Below are 25,929 nucleotides of genomic sequence, written 5' to 3'. Positions count from 1 at the left end.
CCTTTCTCTTCTATTCTCTATCCATAAAACTCTGCCTGATTAAAATATTTTAAAGTGTACTTTTAACCTGATACTGTTAATAGCATTGATGATCCTGGATTTTAAAGATGGCTGCTTTAGTCTACTTTGATTTTGGGAAAGCCATTTAAAACAAACAAATATGTGCTATCGCTTAAAGTTTTATAAAGAATTAAGAGTAACTGAATGACAGCTAAATTTCTCATGTATTTATTGACTGCCTGTTAGGTTCAAAGTTCTGTGCTACATGCAGACATATCAAAATTACTTATATCTTTGGATCACGAATGTCAGGGTCTTTCAACTCCTGGTCAGAAAAAATACTACCATGTCAGAGTGAGGAATTCTTAGTATGAGGTGGTGCTGGGGAGTACCAGTAGCTTCAGTTCAAAAATTCATTGCTCTGGGTCCCAACACACCGCTTCTTTTCCTAACACTTTAATTATCCACATTTTGCTCTGCTATTCCAAACGTGTAGTCTCTAAGAATAACCTGAACACGCCAGGTTCTCTCCCTCCACAAATTCTGAGTGCATGATTTGACATAAAAACAATTCGAATAAGAGGTTTTTGTCTTTCTACATTTTGAAAAGCCCTTTCAGATACAGTTTTAAATACGTAATTGAAATGCAGCATTTTCTTGAGTATTCAATACATTTCTTGGCTTTTTTTTTTTCCTAACTGCAGGAATACCATAAATAAAAACACTCAGTTCCTGAAGCAATTCTTTAGGCACAGCAAACATGAGTCAAATAGCTTTCACTGCAGGTTTAGAAAAGGCAATGCCACCACCATAAGTTTCTCAGTAATTCCTATCACCTTTAAGCATGTTCATGTATTAATCTCAATATATTTTAATAGCATGCACACGGTCTCTAAAAACCCTTTCCTGGGGTTTACTGTTGGCTTTTTATTCCCCCAGATCTTTAAAAAATCTTAGCCTATCCATGACTTAGAGCACGTTTTCAACAAGTTATACGAAAATCTCCTTTTGTGCTCCACATTGACAGAGCCTGTCGGAATCCGGAGAAGGCAATCACATTCTGTTATGTTGTCAGCGTGAGAGGCAAAAGCTCCAAAGTACTAAGTTCCTAGAGCTGTAAATCCATTGTGCTTCATGTTATAAATAAAGAAATTGCCCTGAGACAGCTACAGTTTGGAAGCATTATCATTTCTCTTTTCAACTCTCACTTTTCATCTTTTCAGTTATTTTCCTTAGGAAAACTTAGCCACCAAAGTATGACTTCTTGTATCATGAACCTATATGCCACAATTAAAAGAAAGAAATTCCAGCCAACCATGTCAGTGGCTGTAGTCAGCATTTAAGACAAAACTGACTCCTATCGATTTAGCAGAAGATAGTTCTCTCTGCCCCGTGTCTCCTTCCACCCTGATGCTCCCTGCCCTCTCCAGCCTTTTGGGCAAGCCTTTTCTTCCTGTTGCATTGCGAATGTGTGATGTACGCTTTCTAGCAGATGCATTTGAGGTTAGGTCTTCGCAACCATGAAAACACAGTTATAAATTGTTCTCAGAGCTAACCCACTCAACATCTTGGCACTTGGTTGTTTTTAACTTTTCAACAATAGGCACTGTTCACTCCCCTCCATCTCAGTTCTTTATTCAGTGATCAGGCAGGACACTGATGAAAGGCTAGTCACGGCTTCCCCCCATGGTATCAGTGTGGTGGCATGTGATGATTCACATGGGGTGTGTTTGATCCGAGGAAGCCCAGTCTCTGCTTATTCTTCCTTTGTTCTGTCATCTGGGGAAAAAGAGAGAGCGTGTGTTCAGCGGATTTTCTCGCTCTTACCCAGTGCTGGTGGGCCACAACCGTTTTGAGTTAATATTCCCCAACTACCTACTGTCCACCATCATATAGAATATATTTATCAAAAAAGGGATTTTTTTTAAAGTGAATTTCCATAATCAGAGAAAAAGAGCAAACCCCTCTTTGTGGTTAGGAAGCAGGAGCCATTTTAGAAAACAGACCTTGCCTGTCACATAGCTGTCACCATCACCACAGTCATTTTAATAGCTACCATGGTTACTGTTGATATTTTTACTAATACTAACAATTTTATATGATAAAGGCGTTGATTATAGCATTGAAATGGCAGATACTAATGAGGATCTGCCTTTCCCATGGGCTTAGTAATTACTATCATGGCAGAAAATGATTTTTTTTTTAATGCAAAGAGATGCTTGTAGTTTGGCATTTTCTCCTTTCCCCCTTCCACAGAAGGAGAAGTGTCGCACAAGGCTCAGGGAGATGGGATAAGTGGAAGTCCCCGTTTGCTGGGATGCGGTTCTACAGTACGATGTGAGGTTTCTTTCTCGGAGTTTGCAATCCTCTATGGCTAATGACCTGGCTCCCTGGACCCTCTGTCTCCCCTCACCAGAGGTGGTGAATGATTTTATCCCACCCAGCACCGTCTCCCTGAATGCACCCACCTGCTCCTTGAGCTCTGCCAGCTGACCTGACAGCTGTTTGACTAGACTCATGGTCGATTCCAACTTCTCCTGAAGGTTCCGAATTTCATTTTGCTCACTGTCGCCTTCATTGCTAACGAGGGACATGGCTCGCATCCGAGGAAACCAATCCAAATTCTTCTCCTGAAAGTAAATAAATGTGTGGGAATAAGGGAATAAGTATGGAAGGGGAGAACGTCTATAGCTGTTTATTATTATTAACATATAAACCAAAGTCTCTTAGCACTTAAATTGGAGAGAGAAAACCAGGCACAGGGAAGGGCTGAAGTAGGGCTTAGACGCTGGTCTTCATGGGCTGGGGGAAGACCCCAAATATTGAAGCAAACTTTATATGGGCTCCCAGGGAGGTTCCAGCTGAGGCATTTAGAAAGCACCGTGAGGGCTACAGGCATTCAGTGAATGATGACGAATGATGAGGTGGGATCTGGAGGCTGGGGGAGCAGATCCAAGTGTGTGTGGGTACAGCATAGGCATGCACTGTTTCTCTTTCCCCCTGGCACAGAAGAGAAGGTGGGGGACGGTATAGGAAGGTGGTGAAAGAAATGTTTCAGCCTCAGCCACCCACACTACTTTACCTCCCACTTCCTCTATAAAGGCTCCCCACCAGCTCTGCCTCCCTCCGAGCTCCACTTGAGGAAGAGGGAAGTGGGAGGGCATGGCCCGAGGTTACTCTGTCTGCTCCCTTTGGAAATATTTTATTGCAATGGGTGAGAGTTAGACTTCCCCACAGGGCAATAGCTGGTTCCACTTCTGTTTTTGTAGGCAGCCTGGGTGTAGGTGTTGTGTGTGTGTGTGTGTGTTTTCCCTCCAATAGTGGTAGAGACTGACAGATGCTTTCTTCAAGACTCTGCTCAATTGTCTAACATCATAGAATCACTATATATTACTTATATGACATTTTTCCATCCTCCCCAAAGCTCCGCAAGGTAAATCATGTGGTCCCCATTTTACAGATAAGGAAACAAGAGGTTCTAAGTTTCATTACACTTGTCACAGGCTAGTAAATGGCCAAGCTGGGATTTGAAGCCTCTGCAGCATTGACGGGGTGTGCCAGTCTTTGTCTCTGTCTACCCACCTATTTCTCTAAATCACCTTCTCCTAACATCCCTAGCAGTGAGCATTGTGCTTGAAACTCTTTCCATTCCAGAAAAGTCCACTGAAATGGCTACAACAGCCTCTGCCTGTGGAATCCCTAGAATGAGAGTCATCAGTGTTCTTCCCTAAGTGACAGTGGCAAGGCCCAATTTGTGTATCTCTAGACTGCAGGCTCAATCTTACCTGGCCCTTGGGTTGGCTTTTTGTTGTTGTTGCTAGGCAGAGAATAACAAGTTCTTTATAGTTCCCTGCCCCCAATGGCAGTGAAAAGGGCTGATAAAGAACTAAAGATAAAACATATTGAAGAGTTTTAAACTGCATTTAAACAGCTGTAGCTAATTAGCATTTCAAAGGCGAACAGTAACTTACTCTGAAGTGCAGAGTGACAGATTCATTCATTCAATCAATCCTTCAGCATCTATTGTTAGGTATTTAGGGGTGAAAGTCAGATAAGACTGTGTGTCTGCTCTCAAGGAGCTTATGGCTCAGGACAGCCCTCCACAAACAGTGGGCTGCACACTGTGTGTACCGAAATCCCCTGGTTGCTTTTGAAAACTGCAGATTCCCACCCCACCACCTCTTACCAAATCAGGACCTCAAGGAATGTGTGTGGTTCTAATATCATTAAAGTGTTAAGGACTCTGGTTTATAGAAACAGGGAAGACTGGCTGGGTAGGGAGATGGAGCAAAGGGGAAAGATCTGAAATAGGCCTGTGGGGGAAGAGCAGAGGAAACCTAACAGGGATCCATGAAATGCTTGCACGGTAGTGTGGCTGGTCCAGCTGCTCACCCACAGCCCAGATGGATGTGCAGATGAGATAGAAAGCTCGACTGATACAGCATGCTGTGTCTCCCTGGGATGAGCATCAGAAAGATCAAGGTTTAAGGGAGTTCACACATTAATGTGTGAATTTAAAATTAATTTACATTACCTATTATGTGAATTTTACAACTGAAGAAAGTGAGGTACCATGGTTTAGATATGGTTTGTCTGTGTTCTCCAAACCTCCTGTTGAAATTTGATCTCCGGTGTTGGAAGTGGGCCGAATGAGAGGTATTTGGGTCATGGGGGCAGATCCCTCAGGAATTGGCTTGGTGCCATTCTCACAGTGGTAAGTGAGCTATCACTGTTTTTTTTAAGACTGAGTTTCAGTCTTGTTGTTGTCTAGCTGGAGTGCAATGGCGCAATCTCTGCTCACCACAACCTCCACCTCCTGGGTTCAAGCGATTCTCCTGCCTCAGCCTCCTGAGTAGTTGGGATTACAGACATGCGCCACCACACCTGGCTAATTTTGTATTTTTAGTAGAGACGGGGTTTCTTCATGTTGGTCAGGCTGGTCTCGAACTTGCGACCTCAGGTGATCCACCTGCCTCGGCTTCCCAAAGTTCTGGGATTACAGGCGTGAGCCACCGCGTCCGGTGAGTTCTCCCTCTTAGGAGCCTCGATGGGTTCTCGGGGGAATGGATTAGTTCCTGTGAGAGTGCGATGTTACAAGCCAGGGTGCCCCTAGGGTTTGGTGTCTTTTTGCATATGCCCACTTCCCCTTTGGCCCTTCTCTGCCATATTTTGATGCAGCACAAAAGCCTTCACCAGAAACCAAGCAGATGCTGGCACCATGCTTCTTGTGTAGCCTTCAGAACCATTCCCTAAATAACTTTCTTTTCTTTATAAATTACCCAGTCCCAGATATTTCTTCACAGCAACACAAAATAGATTAAGAAATGAAGCTGGTAACTGGATTAGCTGGGATCCCAACTCAGATCTGTCTGCACCATGGTCTGTTGGCAAGACAGGAGATTGTGGACAGAAAGTAAAATAACAAAATTTAAAATTCTGAAGGTAAAACAACTTTATGAAATGAAAAATTTTGAGGTGAGAGTGCCTTAAGCCTGGTAAAAGTAAATATCACTGAACTTGGGAAGTTAGTGTTTAATGGATACAGACCATTAGCTGGAGAAGATAAGAAATTTCTGGAGATAGATTAGTGATGGTTGCAGAACAGTATGAATGCACTTCATGCCACAAAACTGTACACTTCAATGGTAAGATGGTAAATTGTGTGTTATATATATTTTACCACCATTAAAAAAAAATCACAGAATTTGCAGAGGCTAATTTTTAGATGAATTGTGCACAAAACTCCTGAAGTCATCCTGCAGGTCAGTAGTCGGGGTAGATGAGGAGGCTGTGGGTGGCCAAGGGCTAAAATCTGTATGAATAAACAAGAGTGACCAGGAGGTATTAAAGGATAGGATGGGAAGGACTAGAAAAGTGCATTTTTTTGGGAGGTTTGAGGTATGTTGATTTCTTGGTGATGAGGAGCCCAGAGTGCTGACCCTTTTCTAGGGTTCTTAATACAGACAGGTTGGGAAAAATAGGCAGTTACCACCAAGGAGCTAAAGGAGACGGGGCTTGCCATGGTTTGAATGCTTGTCCGCTCCAAAATTCAATTTAATTTTAAAATTTGATTGGCATTGTAACAGTATTAAGATGTGGGACCTTCAGGAAGTGATTAGACCATGAGGCTAATGTGTGAACTTCTACCTCATGGGGGTGATGATTGGTGCTGTAACAAAAGGGCAAGTTCGGTCCTCTCTTTCTCTCACCCCCTCACCTTCTATTCTGTGATTACGTAGCAAGAAGGCCCTTACCAGACGCGGGCACTTTGAAAATAGACTTCTCAGCCTCCAGAACTGTGAGCCAATAAATTTCTGTTCGTTATAAATCACCCAGTCTCATGTATTCTGTTACAGCAACACAAAACGGACTAAGACAGGGCTTGTCTTGGGAGAGCCAAGAAAGCAGCGTTCTGGGAGAGATTTTTTCAACATACAACAGGACAAGGATTCCAGAGGGGCTGTTGGGGCAGGAGGATTTGGGAGCATCACAGACTGGGCTTGGGGTAAGAAGGTACCAGGAACGGGAGGGATGGTGAAAACATCAACCTTCAAAAAGTTTCCGAAAGAAACAGATGCAAAACCTTGTTCTAACAGTAGACTGCAACTCTCACAGATAATGTGTGAGTGTTTGTAAAGCTGCCTCCAAAGAAACACTATTGCAAGCATCTCGGGGGCCAGGATAAGCCAAGTCCACGGCCTCTTGCTTTTGAGGAAACAATGGTAGCTCTCAGTGGACCATAGCTGGTGTCATTTGAGCCACAGAATTCCCTTTCCCTATACTCTCTTTTTTCATTTGTTTCTTTGTTCACCCATTCACTTAATAATCCTTGCTGTGTTTACTATGTCTCTGTTAGGCACTGGGAAAACAATAGTAAGCAAAATCCAGCACAATTCTCATGCTTATGGAGCGTGTAGTTCATAGGTGGAGAGTAAGACTTCAAACAAAGGATGATAAAAGTAATGAGAAGCTGTGCTTAAGTGCAAAAGCTACACAGTCCTGTCATCCTTTCTCTTCGTTCCTAAATATTATCCTGTCTTCCAACCCTCTTCTGGTTTTTCTAATCTTTCTTTCACTCCTTGTATCGTCTGTATTTTGGTTTGTTTCTCAGCCTTTTCTCTCCTACTTTTCTGCTTCTTGCTTCACTCCTCCCTTCCCTTGTATATCTGCTGATCTTAATCCGAGACAAATATATAATGTACAACTAAAAATTGTTTTAATATTGGACATTTTATGGTTCCTTTTCTTAATTTTTAAGAGACTTGAGTTGAATGCTTTACATTTCTCACTACAATGGGGGGAAAAAAACCCAGCTTAAATTGATTGCTTTCTGTTCTCTTTTTTAAAGAAAGCAGTCTTTTAAAAATCAGTTCCACAACTGATTTTTCTTCAAAATTACTGCAGAAAGTACAGTATTCCCCGTTATTTGAAGTGGATACATTTCAAAACCCCTAGTGGATATCTGAAACTGTGGAGAGTACTGAACCCTAGATATACTATGATTTTTCATATATATACATATCTATGATAAAGGATAATTTATAAATTAGGCACAGTAAGAGATTAACAATAACTAATAATAAAATAGTACAATTAAAACAATATACTGTAATAAAAGTGGTCTCTTTCTCTCTCTCAAAATATCTTACCATTTCGGACTATACTTGACTGTGGGTAACTGAAAGCACAGAAAACGAAGCCATGGAGAAGGGGGATTACTGTATATTCTTTTCACGAAAATTAATTCCAATACAGCAGCATTCTTAAATGGTGAATATGCTTTTCCATTGAAAGTAGCTGCCAACTAAACACTCAGAAGTTTCTCTCTCTGTTCTTATGGCTTCCACAGAAGGCTCAATCTGAGCAGGGGAAGAGGAAGGTAAATCCGACTTTAACCTGAGCCAGAACCATAGGACAGACACACAGAGAAGATACTAGTTAACAGGACACCACTTCCTCTCCATGTCAACTTGTAATATGTATGCCATCTAACAAAGCAGTTTGATTTGGTTTGTTATTTCTTGATTTACTCATGCATGCTATGTACATCTTGTGATCATGCATATGGTTATTAGATTCCCATGATGACTTGTGTCAAAATGAAATAATCTCCTTACTTCACCAGGAATAAGCATATTTGACCACAGGGTACTATAAAGTCAGGGAAGATGTGGATTAACTGTTAGATTCTGAGGCTATAATGTATGGTCCTAGAAAGTGGGTGAGGGGAAATCCAGAGCTTCTCAAAGATTCTAAAATGCAAAACTCAAAGATGAACCGTCATGTCCCTGAGAAGTCCCTTGAGGGCTCACACACTATGTCAACCATACCCTTTTATTCCTAAATTCTAATAGTTATCTATTTCTCTGGGTGATTAAAAGACCATTAGATAGAAGTGTAGAAACCTTGTAGTCATTCAATAAAATGATTAGGTTGCAAGTGTCAAAAGTCAGCTGTGCTGGGCCAGGCACGGTGGCTCCTGCCTATAATTCCAGCACTTTGGGAGACCGAGGTGGGCAGATAACCTGAGCTCAGGAGTTCTAGACCAGCCTGGCCATCGTGGTGAAACCTTGTCTCTGCTAAAATAACAAAAATTAGCCAGGTGTGGTGGCGGGTGCCTGTAATCCCAGCTACTCAAGAGGCTGAGGCAGGAGAATCGCTTGAACCCAGGTGGTGGAGGTTGCAGTGAGCTGAGATCATGCCACAGCACTCCAGCCTTGGCTACAAGAGTAAAGGTTCTGTCTTAAAAAAAAAAATCAGCTGTGTTATGTTTTCATATTTGGTTCTTAAATGTGATACCTGATCTGTGGGAAAAGACAATGGGGGTATGATGGAAAGAGCACCAATCTATGAGTCAGGACACCCCGGTTCTGGTTTTACCTTAGCAAAATCTAGCAATAAGATATAAGGAGGAAGAAAGCCTTATTCTCTGAGTCCCAGTTTCTTTATCTGTAAAATCAGACTGTCACCCTAGGTGGTGTCTGTGTCTCTTCCAGCTCGTCATTCTGTGAACAACGATGTAAAGAGCTTTAAAAACCAAATTGTTGAGAGAAGATTGAGCTCGCCAAGTGAGCAAACAGAAACATGGCATTTTGGCTAGAAGCAGCCTCAAAACCACACAGCCCACACCCAGTATACTGCAAATGCCTAGCCTGAAACCTAGAAAGTTTAGGTTTCCTTGAGGTCTCAAGGCACAATAGCAGCAAATATCCTGCACTTGACTCCCACTTCTGGGCAAGTTCTTCCATATTACATAGTAGACTAGCTCTTATATAGCCTATCCCTATTCTTACCTAATTGTCCACTGGCTCAAGAAAATATAAAGGATGTAATAATTTTTCTCCATATCAGAATGAGATTAAGAAATAATGCGATTGACTTATGTTAGCTGAACATTGGAGAAATTGTCTTGGTCTTTTTAGCTCTATTAAGTACATATTAAAAGCTGACTGTAGGTAAGCTACAGAAAGCAAGAATTGTGGTTCTACATCATAGTAACATATCCTACTTGTGGGCTGCCTACCAAATGTCAGGCACATTTTAATCATGCTATGACCAATACCCACAATTCCATAAGGTAGGGACTATTTCCATCCCATTTTGCAGATGACAATACTGAGGCAAGCGGATCAGTTACTTGTCCAAGGTCATATAGGTGGTGTTAGTGGCTAAACCAGGGTTTGGCCTCCACCCTATTTGATTGAAAAGCGTGTATCCTGTCACTGCACCAGACTACTCTGCATGTCAAATGGAGATATCTATGCTTAGCTTCTGAACTTGCTAAGGAAAACAAAGACTATAGTAAATCTCCAAACAGAAGCTACTATACCTTGGGCCCCCTTTGATTTCTTCTTCTGGGGTATGCTAAAGGTTGATTTATTAAAAATCGGAAACAAATCCTCTAGGCATGGTATCATGGATGCACGTGCAGGTACTGATAGAAGTGCAGCAACAGTTGACATTCACTGTGATTTTGTAGAATGCTCTGAAATACTGCTAATAAAGAACAACCCACAAAATGTACTATGTATTGTAATGGAGTATCAGTAAACCATTTAATATGTACCTTCACCTCTGCCCACAGACTTGATGGCTATGCTTAGAATGTGCTGTCACAAGACCATTTCCTAAGGTTTTTCTTGGTTACCATCCTTTCCTGAGCTTTATGTTTATACTGCATTTTTCCATTCTAAAATTCATTCACAGAGCCTTCTAGGCTGAGGAGCATAAGCATTTCCCCAAAGCCTCAGCATGACCTATTGCATTCCTCTCTTTGCACTTTTGGTCTGAAGACATCAGCAGAAATGGCTCTCAAAAGCCGCACAAGTCATGCTGCTACTGCCTACTTACTGGAAGATCCCTCAGGGAAAGACAGCATTTCTTCTTTCCTAGAACTTTAGACCTAGAAAATAATCTGGAACAAGAATTCTTTCTGAAGTTGAAGTAATCATTTGGTTATGGGGTATGGTTATGGGGGCGTGTCTCATGGACCCCAGCACCTCTGCTCAATTTCAGTAAGGGCATGATGAGCTTCTTACCTTTGCATCAACATGGTGGCCTTGAGGGCAGATTAGGCATTATCTAAAAAAATCAGGAGATACCCATGACATTGGCATTGGGATTCCTCATCTAGTTTCTAGTGAACACCCACCTGTATACAACAAGGACTGTGAGCAACAAAACAACTGGTTCTCACAGAGGCTCAGATGTGGGCTTTGCATTCATGAGGGAGGAGGAATGGGTTAGAAAACATAGTCTTGTTTAACAAGTATCAGGGACTGCAGGTGACAGAGAAAGGATACAGCTGTGTTCTTTGAAATTAAAACACTAAGGCTAGGTGTGATGGCGCATGCCTATAATCCCAGAATTTTGGGAGCCAAGGTGGGAGGATTGCTTGAGCCTGGGAGTTTGAGACCATCTTGGTCAACATAGTAAGACCTGATTTCTACTAAAAATTAAAAAAATAACTGGGTGTGGTGGTACACACCTATAGTCCATCTTGGTCAACATAGCAAGACCTCATCTCTACTAAAAATTAAAAAGTTAACTGCGTGTGGTGGTGCACACCTATACTCCAAGCTACTTGGGAGGCTGAGGTGGGAGGATTGTTCGAGCCTAGGAGGTAGAGACTGTAGTGAGCTATGATCATGCCATTGTACTCTAGTCTGGGCAACACGTAGAGACACTGTCTCTAAAACAACAACAAAAACAAAAACTATTCTTCTACTGACAAATAAATGAAAACCTCAACTCATTCTAAAAAGAGGGTTAGGGTTAGGGAAGAAGAGTAAGAGTGAATTTTGCTCCATTAGAAAAACATGTGACAGGAGTTGAAGATTCATTTTCAAGCTCTTATTAACCAGAACCATCTTTCTGTGTCTCCCTGTGTATTCTGTCTGGATCTCCCCAGATCTTCCTTGTGAACTGTTAGGTTCCTGTAAATGTGGTGAGTACCGAATTTGTGTGGATTGAGAAATCTGGAATGTGTTAGTTGTACAAAGCAAAAGAGGATTGAAAGATTTTGTAAAGCTACAAATCCCTTCAGAGTGTTATCATCATACCTTGAAATATTGCTCAAATCTAAATGCTCAAATCTCAGGTTTATATTATATATTCACATATTATAAATTTGTGAATTTTTACAAAATTATAAAGCAATATTACAAACAGAAAGCATCCTTGGTTAGCTGAGGCCATATGCAGAGTGGCTGAAGGCCGCGCCTTAGAGCTGTGCATGGCACCCAACAAAGGCTGGTGTCACTGCCGTGTTCCTGCCTGGCCCCTTTTTCATGGCACCATTTTCAGTGTGCTGGTGGGAAGGGGCTCCTGGCCTAGGAGCCTTCCAGGGACAAGGCTATTTAATCCAGTCATTGCTCCCAAAGGCAGAGGGAAAAAGAGGCTCCATGAAAGTGCCCATGAAGGAGGAGAGTTCCAGGATGAAAATGACTTCACGGGACTCCTAATCTCAGCAGGGCCCAGGTATACAATAAAAAAAACTACAGCTGGAAGGTACTGAGAGATGGGCTGATTCTATCACCCCTGACTTTATAGGCAGCACAGCCATGGTGGGAGGGGGCATGACCCTTGCCCAGCACAGGGCTTGCAGGAGGACAGGACTGCCCACTATCATGTTATGGATGGTCCTGCGGGCTCTAAGCTTCTGTAGGTGTGAGCCTGAAGGCCCCTATCCCTACTGGCTTCCTGACTTTAGGGAGGCAGAGGGAAGCAGGTAAGTGAGGACCCCCTCAGCCAAAAAGAGGATCCAAATAGTTCAACCAACATTTCCAAACATGCTGTGAGGTGTCAGGAAGAGCACTGGGCTCTGGAGTTTCAAAGACTCATGGGTAAGAATTCCCATCCTTAGACTGTTTCCAGACCAGTGGCAGAGTTGGTATGGGGAAATACAGATGGCAGGCAGTAAAGACTTCTGCAGTGGGCATCCTGGGGGCGAGAAGCACTGTATGTACTAGCCCTCACCTGCAAATCATCCTCTGGGGTGGGCTGCATGTCAGATGGTGGCTCTTAATTGTTTGGGGGCATTGAGAGAACTGTGATCTTCAAGACCTACCTCTCCCAGGTGGCCTGAAATAGCACCAAGTTTGAAAGCAGGGCTCTGGGCAGTGACTTGGGAAAACAGGTGTGGATACCAAGTGTGATGAGGACCCTTGAGCTTAGCTTTGTTCCTGTGGTGGCAAGTGGTGGGTCTCACCCCCACCCCGCCCAGAAAAAAGCCTGGACTATGAATAGAGACCACAGACCCCGAGAACCCACCTTACTTCTCTGGCCCATTCCTCCTCCTTCCTCCTTCCCAACTCTCCCTCTTAGAAACTTTCTGACCCCCATGAGCAGGAGTGCAGAGGCTACACAAAGCAGTGAAATTACTTGTGTCTTCTTTTGGCCCCAGACTTCTCATCCCTGATCCAGCCAACCATAAGCCTTAGCTGTCTACAGAATGCATCAGCTACATCTGCTCATGGTGGGGTCCTGCCCATTCCCAGCCAACAGGGCACCAAGGGATACAGCCACAGAGAGAAGAGGGAGTAGCTCAGGACTGGGGAGGTCTAAGAAGGCTCAGATCCAACGGCAGCTTAGACAATTGGCAAGCTACAGGCCTCTTATCCATCAGTTCAGCAGCACTGCTAGCACAGTAACCGGGAACACGAAGAAGCAAGACTCTAGGATGAGTGACCACCTCTGATGAGTGACTTGCTGGGAGGCTCTGGGGATGGGCACTGGTCCCAGTGTTGGGCCAACATGACGGTGAGGAACACTCAGAGAGGGGAGGTGGAGTCCAGCTCCCAGAATTGCTTTGAGCCATCGGCCAGCTGATTCCCAGATGCTGTAGTGGCATCAGACTCAGGGACTGGGGCCCAGTCTGTTAAAGGTCTCTGGGAATCTGGAGATGCATTTGATGACGCAATGATGGAAAAGCAGGTCTGAGCAAGGGACCTGCCCAGCATTCTCCAGGATCCCTACTGCTGTTTTTCCTACAGAAGTGTCAAGTGGGAAACATTCTGCCCATAAAGGAAAAATAATTAGGTAAAGCTTTAGCATCAGAAGAGGCAAATTAGCCAGGAGTGGTGGCACACACATGTAGTCCCAGCTACTCAGGAGATTAAGGCAGGAGGATTGCTTGAGCTCTGGGAAGTCAATGCTGCAGCGAGCTGAGATTGTGCCACTACACTCCAGCCTAGGTGACAGGGTGAGACCCTGTCTCAAAAAAGGAAGAGACTGTTGGGGACACCAGCAACCCAGGGTCCTACCAATGGACTTCCTCAGGGCCAGTCATGTCCCTTCCTGCTTGGGTTTTTCTTTTCCTGTCAATTCTGAATTCCACTGAATCTCTACATATTTTCTTCTTGGGACCTTAAAAGCCTTTCTTAATCTTACTATTTATTAATTTCCATATTTTAATCTAAGTTATCACCTCCTGTCCTCCTTCGAAAAGAACATAAATGTTTATTTTCTTCTGCAAATAATATGAAGTAGAAACATTTGCAAGTCTCACTGAGATAGAAAAAATCTAGAGATTTCTTCATGGTGAGATTAGGGGAAAACATTTGGAATAGGGCATTGAATACTCGAGGGGGCATTCGTCCAATGTGTGGCTGCCCAGAATCTGAAGCTCCTTCCTGTATCTGAGGAAATCATTACTGTGGGGTCCTGATGGAAATCTGGGTCCAGTCTTCTGTGACAGAAGCTGAAAAGGCTGATACTCTGTCTGCTCTCCCTGTGGCAGCTAGAGCTCAGTCATGTGACCAAAGGGTGGCCCATCAGATGCTCTTGCTTGAGATTTTCATATGGAACAAGGGATGCCAAGAAGCAAAATAGTACAGAATTCTTTCCATTCATGGTGGTTGGAGAGGTGGCTTCTGGCCGTGGCGATGCCCTCTGTGCTGGAGCCAGCTTCCAGCACTCAGCAATGGCACTCTTCCTCTAACCAGGCTGTCCCCAGGTGGGACCTCTGGCCAGCTCTTGGATTTTCTCTCAGAATCTGCTCATACTGAGTCTGGTTTCTGCTTTCCTCTGAATGTTGTAATCCTTTCCACAAATTCCTTCTCTCCCTAAGATAACCAGAGTCAGTTGCTGTTGTTTGCAATGCAGAACCACTGCATGAGCCCATGTGGGCACTGACGGTGGCTTCAGAAGGGGTGGCAAGAGTGGGACACACGGAAGTGCTACCACAGCAATGTCTGCCAAGGGGGCTTTGAAGTCGGAAACTGAGTGCTTGAAACTGTACACTTGACAGACAACAGTTTTCCCCTGGAGGGATGACAAGTGCACGTCACCACAACTGGCCAATTTTTGTATTTTTAGTAGAGACAGGGCTTCTCCACGTTGGTCTCGAACTCCTGACCTCAGGTGATCTGCCTGCTTTGGCCTCCCAAAGTACTGGGATTCCAGGTGTGAGCCACCACGCCTGGCAAGTTGGTGGTTCTCAAAGTCTGTCTTCCCTAGATCACCTGGGAAATGGTTAGAAATACAAATTCTTAGGCCTTACTCCAGATCTACAGAATCAGAAACTCCAGGGTTGAAGGCCCAATAATTGGTGTTTTAATGAGACCTCCAGGTGATTGTGATGCACGCTAAAGTTTGAGAATGACCACTGTAGATAACTTAAGGTCTAATCAATGATTTCCTAACATCACTACTCATTGGATGAACTGTAAAGAAAATTCTTAACCATACTTATTGTACATGTTGATTTGGTAATCATACAATTTGTTGGCTAAATATGTACACATTGGAGCATAAAAGGAGTGCTACTAATAATTATGTAGAGACAAGGACATTAAATGAAAGACTGCTCCAGTCAAAACTGTGGTTCCTCTGGGTTTCATTAAAGCCTAGACTATCATTTATGGGATCTGGACCACCTAAGTAATAGAATGAAATAATTCTGTGACAGTATTGGGCAGCTTCTCAAGATTAGAAAGTCCCATTTACATGTGTAAAATTGTGAGAGCATGACTTTGAGGTATTATCTACTGGGAAGTCATAAGCATTCTGGTCACCTAAAAAATGCCTATAACAATGGGTTTTAACGTATTTCTTATGTGAGAGTGGTCCATACTGGCCACTCCCACTTCATTATTACCCATTCTCTCCTTTAAGTCTTTTTTTAAAATAGACAGCTGCTAATATTCCCCTGAAATTCCTCTTTGATTCCAAATACCTTTTTCTAGAAAATCCCTATTTTTTCCCCTCAGTCTTTCGTCCCTGGCCTCTCTCCTGATCTCTGAGCTTTCCAAAAGTCCATTGCCAACGGGCTGGGGCACACTCAGGTTAAAGATCTTCAATGGCTTTTGGGGGTCAGCACAACACAGAGGTCTAATAAAAAATTCAAAGTTGGATGAAGGTGATGTGCCAGGTTGCACTAAAGAGACCTTGCACTCAGACCAAACTTTCTCATTAGCATCAGAGACCTAAACATTCTTCACTCGATTTTTGAAACAGGGCATCATGTGGCATGAGGGATGCTGAATTTAAAAATCTGAATTGAGTACAGACCAATATGTTATTCTGGGAGGGGTGGGGCAAACAGGGTGTGATGTCAAAATGGGATTCAACTCTAAGTTAGATTATAGCTTTGCAGAGTATAGCAGTGACCACTGTCTTGCTGGCTCTGGGAACTGGACCCAGTACAGGGTGGTGCACAGCTGGAAAGGCATTTCGCCATCATCACCAATGCATCGACAGCTGGCTAGGTGGGTCCCAGACCATGTGGCCCTGTACACACATTCACCTCTACCTTTACCCAGCAGCTGTAGGTCTTCACCTGCTCTGCCAAGCAGATGTTACATGGTGAGAAGAAACGAAGTAATGCCAAGTAGGGTGAGCATAAGAAACTTAAAATGATGAAGCCTGGCCATGGAATTCCCAGGAGACAAGTGAGACTGAAAGAATATGATATGCTCTAATTCCACAGGATGCTGGCTCTTTTCAAATAATGGCTCTGTCTGATCATAATTATAAGATGCATAGACACAAAAGGCACAAGGTATTGGTGAACAGGAATTACAGCCACGAGCCATAGATTAGTTTTACACAAATGGAGTGTGGAAACAACTGTTGATCATGCAGTAGGTGTTGCATTTCTAATTTTTGTGCAATTTCACAAATAAATTCCCCATGTTTTAAACTGAGGCTACTTAGGTTATATGCATTTTATACATTTTTCTCATTGATTGATTGATTGTAGGGTGGGGTCTTGCTATGTTGCCCAGGCTGGTCACCAACTCCTGGTCTCAAGGGATCCTCCTGCTTTGGCTTCCCAAAGTGCTAGGATTACAAGTGTGAGCTACTGTGTCCAGCCCACTTTATACATTTTTTTCTATTTTTGAAACATTTCACTGATTATTTGTTTTATGGGATATCAATCTGATAGAAAAAGACTTTAAAATACTGAAATAGATATTGAAGCAATTTCTACATGTAAAACTTGTTTCTAATACATGATGAAGCCAGTGTGATGAAATAACATAATGTTTTATGATCGGCCAATCATATCACTTGTTATTTCCCGAGTGACAGAGTGTCTTTGTTATTGATGAGCTGCCAGAGCACACCTGGGTTTATGCTAATGAGGTGGCTCTTGGTGGGCCCCTACATAGTGTTGGGAGGTTATGGAGTAGGAGGAAAGGGGCTGGTTACCAGAGAGACCAAGCACACATGATTGCAGGGTTGGGATTTCAAGTCAGCCCAACCTCTGGACAGGGAAGGAGGGATGCTGGAGATTGAGTTCATTCACATGGCCAATGATTCAATCAATCAGGCCTATGTAATGAAGCCCTAAAAAAACCTCTGGACACTAGGGCTTGGTTGAATTTCGTTGGTGGACACGCTAATGTGTAGGGAGGGTGATCTGCCCTGGTTCCATGAGGAGAGGCCATAGAAACTCCATGTTCCCTCTCAGACCTCACCGCATGTGTCACTTCATTTGGCAGATTCTCTTGATTTGTATGCTTTATATAATAATAAAACTGTCTTCATTAGTGTTTTTCTGACTTCTGTGTGCTGTTATAGCAAATTATTGACAAGAGAGGGTTGTGGGAACCCCCAAATTTATATCCAGCCAGTCATAAATGCTGTAGCCTGGGGACTCCCAAAGTGTGGCTGGCATCTGACATAGGGCAGTGTTGTTGGAGATCATGCTTTCTAACTTGTGGAGTCTGCACTAACTCTGAGTGGGCAGTGCCAAAATTGAGTTGCAGTGCACCCAGTTGCGATTGAAACTGAATAGCTGGTGTCAGACAAGGCACCCACCCTAAACACCTCTGCTTGTGGCCCATGTGGCCATCGGCTGCTGCTCGTGGCCAGAGGGAAAGGGTGACCTTGGTGGCAAAGGTAAGGAAGCTGCAGGGTGGCTAGCTCAGGTTGCTGGGTTTACTTTTGCTAACTGTTGCTACTTGGAGACCTATAAATAGTGGACATTCGGTTGAACTATTACAAAGAGAGCTACAGAAGCTAGAATACACCCAGAAACCTGCAGCTATATACATATTTAGGATATGATCAGGCAAGGCAGAAAAGATTTATCCGGGGTCTATGGATAAAGAATAAAGTCATTTTCCTTGTTTTCCCTTGAGCCTTGAGCATGAAAAGCGTGCTGTTGGACTGTGATCTTACATACATTCTCTCTTTATTTCTTACCCATTCTGCCTGAAGAGTTGGCAACAATTTGAAATCCATCATCCTGGGTGTGTTTTGTGGATTAAACTATTTATTCTTGTATGTTCTACCCATTTCCTTGTCAGGAATGAATTCTGTGTATTACCAATAATTGATGACATCAGGCACATCTCAGAATCAAAAAAAAAAAAAAGGCACTGATATGTTTTTAATATTTTCCTGGCATAAATTCTTAACTCCTTTCCTAGCCCAGGGGGCCTTACGTCATCCAGTCTCTGTCCCCCTCCCCTCCCCCATCTGTGGCCGCCACCTGCCACCCTCACTAACTCCGGCCACATGAGCTGTCCTGCTGGTTTTCTGCCATGTCCAATCTGTTCCCACCAGGGGTTGGCTCCTGCTGATTCCTAGACCTCTCCATGGTTTGCTCACTTACTCCATAGAGGGCTCTGCTCCAATGTTCCTCCTCAGAGAGGCTGCCATTGACAACCCTACCTAGCACACCTTCATTCCTCTCTGCTCCTTCAACTTGCTTTGCTTTCCATCATTAGCTGACATTGCCTACATCATATAGTTGTTTGTCTCCAATAATAGAATGCAAGTTCTAGGAGGGCAGGGCTTCACTTCACTTGTTTCTAGAGCCTAGAACGGTGTCAGGTGCATAGCAGGTTTTCATTAAATGCTAGCTGAATAAGTGAAGAAATACAGAGGTCAAAATGGAAGGAAGTGCCCCCCACCGCTACTTCATTTTTTCCAAGGTCTGGAGGTGAAGTGACCTGTCCTGTGCTGGAAAGGTCTGTGCACCATATTAATGCTAGCGAGGATGAAACCAGTCTTGGCATCATCCAAATGAGAGGATGCTCAGATATACAGGGAACCAAGAAAGCAGGCTATGATTTAAAAGTCAGGGGTTTTGGAGGCAGGGCAATCTCAGTCTGAATTCCAGCCTCACCTCTCATTATGAAAGTGATCAGATTAGTATTAAAGTTTCTTCTTCTGAAAATAGGGGTAAGAATGTCTATCCTTTAGGATTTCTGTAAGGATTTCATAAAATGATGTAGAGAAACTAGCGCAAAGCTTTTCTCTTGTGGGGAAAAAAAAAGCTAATATTTAGAACATGCTTTGGGTGGGAGGCGATGGCAGGGGGTCAGGGTGGGGAAGTGTAGGTGTGTCACAAGGGAACATATGGTTTGGGGCAAAGCACAAGGAGAGTGGGAGGAATTATCTGTGATTGGCCTCATGGGATGATGACATCCCCGGAGTTAACACATTTTCAGGGACAAGCACATGGCGTCACCCGGATGTGAGTTTTCAAACCTTCCCATGTCAATTGCAATTTGGGGGTTTCCATCCACTCTGCCCCACCCTACTGCTTGGTAACCTTGTGGGAACGAGGAACCCATTCATCTGTTCCACGTCCCCAAATACCACTTTCGCCTCTACGTGCCCACTTTTTAAAATGTAAATTCCTCAAGTTGCCATGGCTTTTGTAATGTACTGATTGAAAATCACTGACACACAAAGAGAAGAAGGAGGCCACTGCAGGATGGAAGGACTCTATTTTTGTCTCCGTTTCTTTGCAAGGGCAGTCTGTGGTCAGGCTTCCTAAGGGGTGGTGCCCACACAGTCAGCGCTGACCCATTTGTGTATCTGGACTGCGACTTGGAAAGAAAGCTCTAAGGCTTTGTTCCAGCATATCTGTAGCTGTTCCATGTTTTACTAAACACACCACGAATCTTCTCTCGCTTCCTCCTTCATTATTTCTCTTACCGGGGGAGCTCAGAGAACCACTTCGAGAGGGAAGTTCATCTCTTCTCGCTCCCACCCTGGCCTTGTTGTTTCCCGTCTTCGAAGTCTGCTATTTTGCAGAAGTGATGATGATCTTTAGCTTTCCCTGGTCCCAAAGCCCATGGTCATGAATTGAGCCCAGGAAGCCTCGCCCTGAGAGCTGCTTTTGGCTCTGCCATACTTTGTGCTTGAAAATTAGATTATAGGAGATGTCTACAGCTTGGCCCAGTTTGTGGCTTCCACATGCTGCCAGTGAATACATGCCTACTTAACTTCAGAGCTGACAAGGCTTTTTAGTGCCCTAACAAACAGAATTTATTTGGATTTAAAATTTATCACCAGAAATGGAAAATGGATGGTCTTGCCAATGTTAGTAGCCAAGATTTCCGAGGTCTTGTTGAACTCAAATTTATCCCTAGCTCTTCAACAGATGTTCTGTTACTTCCTGTAAATTTCACCAAAAAATTTCTTTTTTCCTTTCCACTACTAAGATGTTAATTTAGCTTGATGACATCTTTGCGAGATCATTGTAAGTATTTAAAAAATACATTGTAATCATCACCTCTAAGTTTACTAATTTTTTTTTTTTTTTTGCAATTGGGGTACTTACTGAGAACTTAAAACAATGTTAGCAGCTGGGTGCATGGCTCCCACCTGTAATCCCAGAACTTTGGGACGCTGAGGGCGGTAGATCACCTGAGGTCAGGAGTTTGAGACCAGCCTGGTCAACATAGTGAAACCCCATCTCTACTAAAAATCGAAAAAATTAGCTGGGCATGGTAGCAGGAGCCTGTAATCCCAGCTACCCGGGAGGCTGAGGCAGGAGAATCACTTGAACCCAGGAGGTGGAGGTTGCAGTGAGCCGAGATGGCACCATTGCACTCCAGCCTGGGCAACAAGAGCAAAACTCTGTCTTTAAAAAAAAAAAAAAAAAAAAAAAAAAAAAAAAAGTTCCCAATAGCTTCATATTTAACTGTGCTGGAAGTTGGGTTTTGAATTATGTTATCTATTGAAATCATAGCAAGATCTACATAGCATTATTTAAGTGGTCTAGTTATGCTTTAATCCCTGGTCATGGTTTATATATCATATAAGATTTATCACAACATCCTCTCATTCCTGCTGCTCAGAGTAATCTTTGTTCACCCCCCACCCCACCACATTGCATCATAATTCTTTTTTATTTGTTTAAAAACATGGGGAAAGATTTGGCAAAACAATTATACAATCCAGCTTGTATTGGTTTAGACTATGCACAATTACCAACGACTTCAAGAATAAAGGTAACTGAATTATTTTAACCTAAGATACAGGTGGTTTTAGGGTAATGTGATATATGAAAATGAAGTTTACAAAATCCATCAAAAACAGATTATCTACTATTAATTTCCAAAGGATTCTTTCCTAAAGGAATGATCACCAGATTTCTTTAACTAACAATTTTCCCAGGTACATTGAAAACATGATTTACCTTTCAACACAAAATACATTTATAAGCAACATTTCAATAACATGCCTAATGTATAACGTGAGGTTGAAATTATTTCCATGTGCACTATCAGTTTAGGCAGCAATTTAGAAAAATCCTATTTGTACTGACTATCATTTTATTGCACAGTCAAATTTTATAGAATGATAGTAGCTGATGCAATGTATGGTGTAAATTTTCTACCCACCAAATCCCACTTTGAATACATAAGTCTTCTGTTATTCTCTAATTCACAATAACATCACCTTATTGTGTAGAATCCCATTGCAATAAATACACTTATGATGACTGGATCAAAGCAAGGTATTTCTGATATGCCCAACTTGCAAGTGGCTTGTGGTTCAGGGGTTAGAGGGTGCTGTATTCCCAGGCTTCAAGCTGGGGTCAAAGTGCTAAAGCTCCATTAAGCAGGATGGAATCACTTGCAGATTGACGTTCCACAAGGCAGTGTGTCACCTGCCCTAGTTCAACCTGCACTTCCTCAGAGCTGGGCACTAGCAATTTATTTCCAGCCTGAGCTTAAGGTCAAACCCAGAACTCGCAAGGACGTTTCATACCAAAATCAAAACTTCCATAGGCCTTCTGAGACCTAAGCACCAACAGAACCACATGCATCTGAGGGCCACTCAGATTTTTCTCTTAGTGCCTAGCCCACAAGCCCAGCAAGTACTCGAATATTTGGAGGTAGATGCATACATGCAAGAATATGGATAGACTTTTTACTGTCTATCTCTTCCTCACAGCTACTTTCAGTTAGTCACTGATTACTTACAATCATATTTTTCTTATGACTCTCAAATCAGATCCCTTTTCTCTAATACAGTGCTGCCAGGACTCCTTTAACATCATCCTCATAAACTGCTCTTCTGCTCAAACACCACCATTTTCCAACCTATCAAATCTAAAGTTCTTGGTCTCTTGTGATAATAACATTAGAGCCCAACCATTATCAAGTTACCTAAACTATTCACAGGTATTTTATCTTCTATCCCAGCATCTTCGCACTCCCTCATTGCCTCTTCCTAGTGTAGCTGAAAGAATGCATAACTGGGGGATAAAAGATGGGGAACCTACTGATGGGTGATCTTGGGCAAGTCTTATTTTATTCTCTCATGGACCCTATGAAAGGTAGCCCCAACGCTCCCCAAAACACAGGAAGGAAAACTAAGCTACATAGTTATGGCGGCATCACGAGTCACGTAGATCAGGGTCCCCAAACCCTGGGCCATGGACCAGTACCAGTCCATGGCCTGTTAGAAACTGGGCTGCATAGCAGCAAGTGAGTGTCGGGTGAGTGAGTGAAGCTTCATCTGTATTTACAGCCGCTCCCCATCGCTTGCATTACTGCCTGAGCTCCACCTCCTGTCACACACTCATAGAAGTGTGAACCTCCTACTATGAACTGTGCATTTGAGGGATCTAGGTTATATGCTCCTTTTAAGAATCTTAATGACTGCTGATCTGTCACTGTCTCCCATCACCCCCAGATGGGACTGTCTAGTTGCAGGAAAATAGGCTCAGGGCTCCCACTGATTGTACATTATAGTGAGTTGTATACTTATTTCATTATATGCTACAATGTAATAATAACAAATAAAGTGTTCACAATAAATGTAATGCACTTGAATCATCCCTAAACCATTCCCACCTCCACCCCTTCACCCCCGACCCCAGTGCCTGGAAAAATTGTCTTCCATGAAACTGGTCACTGGTGCCAAAAAGATTGGGGACTGCTGACCTAGTTAATGAGAAAGCAAAACTAGAATACAGATTTATTTATTTCCAGGCTCTAAGACTTTCTCTTGAGATCACGATGCACTGATACCATTTTTGTGAACCGATCTTAGAAAAGGTGGGGCTTAAAACCTAGATGACGGATTGATAGGTGCGGCAAACCACTATGGCACATGTATACCTATGTAACAAACCCGCACATTCAGCACATGGATCCCAGAACTTTAAAAAAAAAAAAAGTCCTACAAATTGCACTAAGTATGGAGATACCTCTAAAATGCTTGAAGTTAGACCTAAATCTCGACTCATGATAAAGGAAATGAAATGTGTACAACGACACCTTTATGGATAAAATATCTTCCAAAACAAAGAAGGACCCAACTGTTAATCAATGGAATTTACAAATCTAAAGGCAACACTGGCAATTAGGGAGACTGCACTGAGCTTGGAACAAATGGGTTGGGATGAGACCGAACTAGCTTATGTGTCTGGCACTCTCTGTGAATGTTTGGCTAGGCCCTGCCTGTTCCTCATAGAAGATAAAATGAAAGTCGTAATAATAACAATACATCAGAATAAAAAAAATGGTGAGTCAGATACCGTCATCTTTATACATTTAAGATTTTACTTTATTCAACAGTGAATCCACCTGTCCTGGGGATTTTCCCTCCTCTGCTTTATTTTTCTCTGTAGCATCCATCACCATCAGGCAGACTATATTATTTATTAATCGTATTGATGGCTTGTGTGTTAGAATGTAAACATCATGAAGGAAGGGATTTTTATCTGTTTTGTTTACTGCTACTCTGGGATATGGGCCTAAAATAATTCCTGGCACACAATAAGTGCTTTATACATAGTATAAATGAATAAATGAATGAACATTCACAATAACCCTAAGGTAGATACTAATCAGTGTTTCCCAAGGTCACAGAGCTGGGAAGTGGGATAGCCAGGACTCATATGGAGGATTCAAGCGAGCCCTTGTCTAAACTCTAGTCTTCAGCTGGATGCAGCAAGGAAGTTACATCTGTTTATCTCAGTCTGGTCAACTAAACATTCAAATCATGCAACCAACTAACTCCCTTTGCTCCCAACCTCTGCTCATTCAGCAACCAACCTTCTCGTTATAGTCTGGCTTCTCAGGGAAAAATACACTGACCGGCCATCATGTTTGTCTGTCCTGCTTGGAAATCAATTTATCTTGTTAAATCAATGCATAGGTATTCTGATTTATTCACATTTCTGTCTTTTGACCCTGGTTAGTGTGTTCCTACCCCCAATTTGTTCTGTGTACCCTGACAACATCTAGGATGAGTCTGTAAAGTTTAGCGCTGGGCCTGGACCTTTGTCCCGTAAGAGAGAGACTGTCTGGAGCACTGTCCTGAGAGGCCATCTGGTGATCTTCAGGTCGGCCTCCCCATGTGATAACCCAATATTGCTGTATTCTATTTCAAACAAAGCAGTATTCTGACTACAGTTATCTGGTATAATTGGGGAATGATGGTAATGAACATGAATTGTGAAGCGAGACTCACTGGTATCACACTGGCCCAGGTAGAACACAGAAGGGAGTCAGTTTTATTTTAGGGTCTACTAGCAAAGTTAAACCGGAAACTCTAGGCAAGTCAGACAGTTTTCATGCCTGAACACAGAGGACTTGAGGAAAGGAAAATGAACAGTGTTACTACAAAGAATGGAAATGTAATTTGAAGCTTAGTGATTCCTGAAACCTGGGTACCTAACAATATTTTTAATGTAAGAGTATGACATTGTATATTTCCCATTGTAGGATTCAAGAAATGGCTCCTGCAACTTTAATTACATGAATCATTTTTTTTTCCCCTGAAACTGTATTTTTTTCTCCTTGGCGTACTGTATCCCCAGACTCACGAAATAGGAGTTCAGAAGTAATAGATCAGAATTTTCATTAAGTACACATGACACCCTAGAAATGTTAAATTGTTCATGCTTGTTTACCATTATATATGTAAGTTTACCATTTTAAATTCTGAAATAAATTTGCTTATCTGTGCATTTATTCTAGAAGTTAGGAAGTAGGAAAGAGAATGTGTTTTCTTTGGAAAATAAACTGTGGATAATACTTGCACACTAGTTAAAGGAATAATGTTTTAATTAAAAGGCAAATCTATCACTTAAGGAGTTTAAATAGAATGCTTGTTTCTATCTGACTAAGACAATGTCAATGAAGAGGGCAGCCAAAGTGTTCAAACACAAAAGCCAATGAGCGTGCAAAGGAAAAGTCTTACACAAACACTGATCCCACAGCTGGTGCCTGCTTAGAAACCATTCCTTTTTGAATATTATTTATTTAAGTATTACAGTATTATTCTTGCACATTGTCAAATTTACCATGAAAACTATAAATTATTTTAAAGTAGAAAATAAAAATAACACATAGAATATCTTTAAAAAGGCACCAGAAGAGAAATCTATTTTAAAGTAATTACCAGTTAAACATCTTCTGCTTGCTGACAGATTTTCAGTGATTATACAACAAATATTCTTATTTTCCTACATCGGTTGGTCTTTTCATGAAACAGTGTAACCTGCTTTCCTTGTTCTCTTTGCAAACTTTAAAGACATTGCCCATGTGATGTGGAAAATGTTGTTTCTGCTAGCTTAATGGCTAATTATAGCAACAGGAGGGACAAGTGAGAAAATCCAACTAAATGACAAATAAGTAATGAAAAGCTATGTGGACTTTCACTACAATTTCGTGCCCTGTGCCACTGTTCTTTAACAAAACCTTTGTCAACAATTCTTTC

At 42.4% G+C, this 25,929-nt stretch overlaps 1 protein-coding gene across 2 annotated transcripts in view; it reads right to left on the bottom strand.

The window, feature by feature from the left end:
• Positions 1–1,609: 1,609 nt before the first annotated feature.
• The window catches only part of LOC105492154 (inositol 1,4,5-trisphosphate receptor type 2), a 493,933-nt gene continuing 469,613 nt past the window's right edge, over positions 1,610–25,929 (bottom strand). For both annotated transcript variants that reach the window (XM_011759132.3, XM_071072008.1), the window contains 2 exons: positions 2,469–2,630; positions 1,610–1,779 (listed from right to left, as the gene is read on the bottom strand). In XM_011759132.3, the coding sequence (XP_011757434.1) occupies positions 1,693–1,779; positions 2,469–2,630 (249 nt within the window). In that variant the 3' untranslated portion in view covers positions 1,610–1,692. The remainder of the gene's footprint in view (positions 1,780–2,468; positions 2,631–25,929) is intronic.

Source organism: Macaca nemestrina, chromosome 10 (genome assembly GCF_043159975.1).
Source record: "Macaca nemestrina isolate mMacNem1 chromosome 10, mMacNem.hap1, whole genome shotgun sequence".
Classification (NCBI taxonomy): Eukaryota; Metazoa; Chordata; class Mammalia; order Primates; family Cercopithecidae; genus Macaca; species Macaca nemestrina.
This window is presented reverse-complemented; position numbering and strand designations above follow the sequence as displayed.